The sequence below is a fragment of the Hylobates moloch genome, unplaced genomic scaffold (assembly GCF_009828535.3).
Source record: "Hylobates moloch isolate HMO894 unplaced genomic scaffold, HMol_V3 SCAFFOLD_16, whole genome shotgun sequence".
In the NCBI taxonomy this organism is placed as follows: Eukaryota; Metazoa; Chordata; class Mammalia; order Primates; family Hylobatidae; genus Hylobates; species Hylobates moloch.
In genome coordinates this window covers 5,111,108-5,117,107 of record NW_026652291.1, presented here as the reverse complement: position 1 = coordinate 5,117,107, position 6,000 = coordinate 5,111,108, and the positions used below count along the sequence as shown (strand labels likewise).

General features: G+C 50.0%; 1 protein-coding gene across 2 annotated transcripts in view; it reads left to right on the top strand.

Annotated features, from left to right (window-relative positions):
- WDR25 (WD repeat domain 25) overlaps positions 1-6,000 on the top strand; it is a 155,092-nt gene that overhangs the window by 89,095 nt on the left and 59,997 nt on the right. For both annotated transcript variants that reach the window (XM_032134948.2, XM_032134949.2), the window contains exon 3: positions 3,184-3,331. In XM_032134948.2, coding sequence (XP_031990839.1) covers positions 3,184-3,331 — 148 coding nt within the window. The remainder of the gene's footprint in view (positions 1-3,183; positions 3,332-6,000) is intronic.

Here is a 6,000-nt window from a genome sequence, read left to right as displayed (position 1 = left end):
CCATCTCATCTCATCTCATTTCACCCCATCTGCTCTCTCCTATCCCATCTATTCTTTCCTACCCCATCTACTCTCCCCTACCCCATCTCATCTCCTTTACCCCATTTCATCTCCTCTACCCGATCTGCTCTCCTCTACCCCATCTCACGTACTCCATCTCCTCTCCCCTACCCCATCTCATCTCCCCTGCCTTATCTACTCTCCCCTACACGCTCCATCCTCTCTTTGGAAGAGCTGCTGCTTAGTGTTCATAGCTTTTTCCTCTAGCCCTGCCCCTTTCCCTCCCTTCCCAGGAGTGATGGCCCTCCTCGTGCATGTTTTTATAGCCTGGCTACAAATTCACGAATAAATGAGATCAGCTTTTTTTTTTTTTTGTGCGTGTATTTTTAAAAACTGTGGCAGAATAATACACAGCATAAAATTGACCATCTTCACCGTTATTAAGCATACAGGTCAGTGGCATTAAGCACATTCACAGTGTTGTGCAGCCTGTACCCCATCTGTCTGCAGAACTCTTTATCTTGGAAAACTGAAACTCTATCCCCATTAAACAACTCCCCATTCCCCCTCCCCCAGCCCTGGCCACCACCATTCTACTTTCTATCTACCTCTATGATTTTGACTACTCTGGGTACCTCATATAAGTGCAGTTATATAGTATTTGTCCTTATGTGTCTGGCTTATTTTACTTAGCATAATATCTTCAAGTTTCATCCATGTTGTATCAAGTGCCAAGATTTCTCTCCATTCTAAGGCTGAATACTATTCCACTGTATGGATAGAAACAATTCATTCATCCGTCCATAGACACTTGGATTGCTCCCCTCTTTTGGCTATTATTAATAATGCTGCTATGAACATGGATGTACAGTATCTTTTTGAGACCCTGGTTTCAGCTTTTTGGGTGTTTACCCAGAAGTGGAATGGCTGGATCATGTCATAATTCTACATTTAATTTTTTGAGGAACCATCATGCTGTTTTTCACAGTGGCTGCACCATTTGACATGCCCACCAGCAGTGGACAAGAGTTCCAATTTTTCCACATCCTTGTCAATGCTTGTTATTTTCTGTTTTTTGATAGCAGCCATCCTAATGAGTACAAGGTAGTGTTTCATGTAAAAACTTAAATGGGATTGTACTGTGTATATGCAGCTTGACTTATGTACTTAATATTAACTTTTTTACCGTTTAACCATGTGAACCCTGTAGATCTAGTTTATTTTACTATTTAAATAAAATTAAACTCATATTCATACATATTTTTGGAAAGCAGCAGTTCCCTGTGCCCCATCTCCCTCCCATGAATTCTCACTCCACTTTGAAGTCTTCTGGCTGTGTCATGTTTCTAAATGTAAATACTGCTGTTCCTTGATGTTTTCAGTTTGAGACCCCAGCTGTTGACCCTTAGTGAGGAAGAAGGGAAGTGAGCTCTCTTCACATTTTTTGAAGGCTACTCTTGACCTTTTGTTTCCTTAAGTGTAGACATTTACATAATCCCAGGAAACAAGGTTTCAGAGCTCTGATCCTTTGCATTCTGAGAACATTCGGGCCTTGGCAGGTTGAATTTTCTCGTCTTTAATGAGAAGGTTATCCCTGGGATCGGATTTGTAGAAGTGCATGGGTGTACTTTGTTTGGGTTTTTCTCTTATTAAAGAAAATGAAGCTTGGTTTTCCTAATGGAACAGGTCTGGAATCCACGTCCAGCTGTGTGCCAGCCATCATGCCATGTGCTGTGTAGCCATTACCTCCTCAGCCTTCACCACTGCCCTTGGGGTGATGCTCTTCTTATCTCACTTAAGAGAGGAGGGGACTGAGGCCCAGAGAGGCAAAGCCACTCAGCCAAGGCCCGAGGCCTGCTAGCAGCTGTATCAGGTGGGAGGCACTTAGTTCTGACTCCCACGCGCTGGCTGCCAAGTGCTCCTCTGCTTCTCGGGTTCAGCCTTTGAGCTACCTGGGTGGTAGGTGAGAGCACTGCCCTCATCCTGCAGTGACAAGAAGGTAGGGGACTAGCACTGCAGAATACCTCTGTGTGTCAGGCCTGACATATTCCAGACTCTCTGGCTGTTCCCCTGGGCTGCACGGCGTGTTTGGCGGCATTTGCTGAGAGAGCTGGTGGAAAGCTAAGCTCAGGGGCTCTCACATGATGTGGCCCTGGCTCTGGGAACATGCAGTTTTATACTTGATATCTTAGATCATTTTTCAGAAGTCATTGAGTGTAACAGGGTTTTCTCTCATGAGCCTCATACCTTCATGAAAGTCCAGGGTGGGAAGGACGGACAGCACCTTCTCTCCCCCAACAGAAGGACAGCTGCCCCTATGGCAGATATTTGTACTTTGACTGGTTGTAAATACGAGTGTAGCAGGTTCCTTTTTGGATCTCAGTCTTACAGCAGAACCCATGAAAATAGCCTGGACTTGGGCAGTGTCCATGGCAGGACAGATGCCAGGGATGCAGGTGAGCCTGGGATAAGATGCCAGGGATGCAGGCGAGCCTGGGATAAGATGCCAGGGATGCAGGCGAGCCTGGGATAAGATGCCAGGGATGCAGGTGAGCCTGGGATAGGGTTGTGAATGCTGAGGGCGCAGGACTCCCACTGGGCTGCAGGGACGAAGCAGGTGTGAAGGGCTGGGTAGGTGACTGGCAGACACAGGAATGCTGTTTTTTCTTTTCTTTTGAGACGGTCTTGCTGTGTCACCCAGGTTGGAGGGCAGTGGTGCAATCATGGTTCACTGCAACCTCTGCCTCCTGGCCTCAAGCAATTCTCCTGCCTCAGCCTCCTGAGTAGTTGGGACTACAGGTATGTGTCACTATGCCCAACTAATTTTTTGTAGAGACAAGGTTTCACCATGTTGCCTGGGCTGGTCTTGAACTCCTGAGCTCAAACAGTCTGCCCACCTTGGCCTCCCAAAGTGCTGGGACTACAGGTGTGAGCTGCCCTACCCGTCCAGAATGCAGTTTTCTTAACCCCAGAAAAAATTTGGGGAAATGATCCTGCCAACTTACCAATCCCAAGCCTTTACATTTCTGCAATGAAAAGTTTAACATCTAGATACAGATTTGATGGTAAAATAATGAGAATCTAATTCCACCGAGACCTTTTTCTTTCTACAGAGGGGTCGAGCTGAGCCCTGGAGATCAGGCCCTTGTCGTGATGCCTGGTGCTGTCTGTGTTTGCCTGCAGGTATGGAACGCCGTGGACTCCGGGCACTGCCTGCAGACCTACTCCCTGCACACAGAGGCAGTGCGGGCCGCCCGGTGGGCTCCCTGTGGCCGGCGCATCCTCAGCGGTGGCTTTGACTTCGCCCTGCACCTAACAGACCTTGAAACAGGTGCGTTTCTTGTATCACCTCCCTGAGGTGAGCTGGCAGCTCTCTCCCTGGGGAAGGTTCTCTGGTGGGCACGCAGCCACAAGCTGTATATACGCTTGCATGGCAGAGGGAGAGGGGCCTTGGGGTGGGCTCGTGCTTGCTGAGAGGGCTTCCAGACTGCTTGCCCATTGGAACTGCGACTCCCCACAGAGGGCGGGCCTCTGCCAGCCAACACAGAGGACAGAGCCCCAAGGTTGTCTCAGCCCCAAGCCATGGGGCTGGATAAAGAGGTGGCTTTTTAATCTACTTCTGACATGCAATTTGTGCTGAAATAGATTTAACTTTATCATTGTGTCCTTTGGTTGGAATCAGGTTAGAATTCCTGTCAATTCATTATCGTTGAAAGGCTGTGAGAAATGATTCCAGCTCATAAGGAAAGTCTTCAAACGAGTTCTGCTTTAATGCCCACACTGAAAAGGCACTTGGGTAAGATGGATTCGTGCCGGGTAAATCCTGAGGGGGCTCTTGACACGCAGGGCGAGAAGGAGAGAGAAGTCAGTGGAAGGAACTTTCCTTACTGAGCACTCCTGTGCAACAGGCACTGTCAACACCCATTGCAGCCACGGCCCCCAGGTGGGCTCTGTCCGGGGTTTACAGTGAGGACAGCCAGGGAGTGGCAGAGCTGGGATTCGCACCTCTGCCATCTGCCTCCCAGTCCGAGCTCCTTCCTCTCTTTCTCCTTTCCCCTCTCCTCCCCTCCGCTCCCCTCCCCTCCCATCCCCTCCCCACTCCTTTTCTTTCCTTTCCTTTCCCTCTCTGTTCTCTTTCTCTCTTTCTTTCTTTTCTTCCGTTCCTTTTTAAGAATGTTTTTATCCCCCTCCATGAGCAGGATCCAGCTTCTTTCAGCACCACACTACTTCCTCCCCAGAGCTCCTCCTCAGTCCCTTTTCTTCTGGGTTCCACTGCCAGGAGCCCAGGGAGAGGCCAGACTTCACACCAGTCCCTGGGGCTCCCCTTGAACCCTCAGGCCAGCATCTTGCCTGCCTGGCCCCGCAGTGGTGGTGGCTCTGGGGCCTGCCTCTCCCAGGGTCTGGCAAGAAGGAGATGATAACTTGCTGGTCCAACCCCTGCCGCTCATGCCCAGCAGCCCCCAGAAGATGCAGAGGGAAAATGGAGAAGGTGGTTTGTTTCCACCTTGAGTGTGGGCGGCCTTGCAGCTCCATGCTCAGTAGGGGAGGGGACAATACTGATGGTCACAGGGCCCCTGCCAGGTGCTATAGGCTTTGCACACAGCATGTCTAATCCTCACTGCAGCTGCTGGCAGTGATTATTTCCATTTTAAAGGGGAGGAAACTGAGGCTCAGAGGGGCAAAGCAGCTTGCTCAGTGCCTCCCAGTGGTGCATAGCCAGCAGGGATTTGAAGCCATGTCTGTGCAACTGCGATCCTGTGCCTTTCCCACCATGCCATGTGTGTGGCGGTTTCTTCTCACGAAGCACTTCCCTGGTCTTACTGATTCTCTTAATCCCTTGCAGAGTGGCCAGACTCAGGGAGTTTGATGCCACTTGATGATGGTGATGACTGGGCTGATGATGGCAGCACTTACTACTGAGCACCCACTGTGTGCTGGGCATTCTTCTGCAGCCTCTATACAGCATCTTATTTAGGCCCCACTCACCCTTTGAGACAGGCGCCATCAGAATCAGCTGTACACACACTGGCCAGTGGCACAAACCAGCAAGTGGCAGAGCCAGGATGCACGCAGGTCTGCCAGGCCCCAAAGCCTGCTGCCTGACTGTTACACTCTGTTGTCTGCATGTCCCATAAGATATGCTTGATAGGGGAGACAGAGCTGAACAAGCTCTGGAGAAGCTCCTGTCTGCTGGAGAAGACAGAAGTGCAGAGTCAATCCCAAATTGCAGTGATGGAGAAAGACACAGGAATTGCAAGAACATCTAGCTTGGAAAATCAAGGAAGACTTCCTGGAGGAAGTGAAACCTGAGCTGAGCCACAGATTAGGTGGACACAGAATTAGGATGGAGGAGGTATGGCTGATGAGGAGGAAAGTAGGTTCTTGCAGATGGAACAAGGACATTGTCGTCACAGGAACAGGGTTCCATGTAGCATGCATAGAAACCAAAGCAGGATGTAATATGGGGGCAGGGGCTGGGCGAGATGAGTCTGAGGAGTGCAGGAGGGGAAACCCCAGCCTGTGGGTCAGGTGAGCACATGTGGGTAGCACACTGCTCACAGAGTGACAAGCGAGCTCACTCACACCGTTGGATTACTCAAATCAAATTCCTTTGATGGCATTGATGGGTCCATAGTGGCCCTTAAGCATTATTCTCTCAATCAACAGATGTTAAACAAATGCATGCAATTGTATGTGTGGGTGGGTGTGAGTGGGTGTGTCTTGACAGGGTGTTCTGAAATTTTTAGACATTTAAAGAGGGTCCTCCTGCCTGATGAGTCAGGGACCGCCATAGCAGGTGGCAGGCGGAGGCCATTGCTGAGTTTGAAGCAGGCAGGAGTCAGGGCTTGGTCCTTGCTTTGAGTAGGCCTCTTTGGTAGCTCCCGCTGGTCCTGTGTGACCTGCAGCCTCTGGTGGAGAGTTGGAGGAGTGGGAGGTAGATTGCCTTGCCCAGTTGGTGATAGGACTGCATTTGGAGAACAGCTTGTCTGGCCCCAGGCC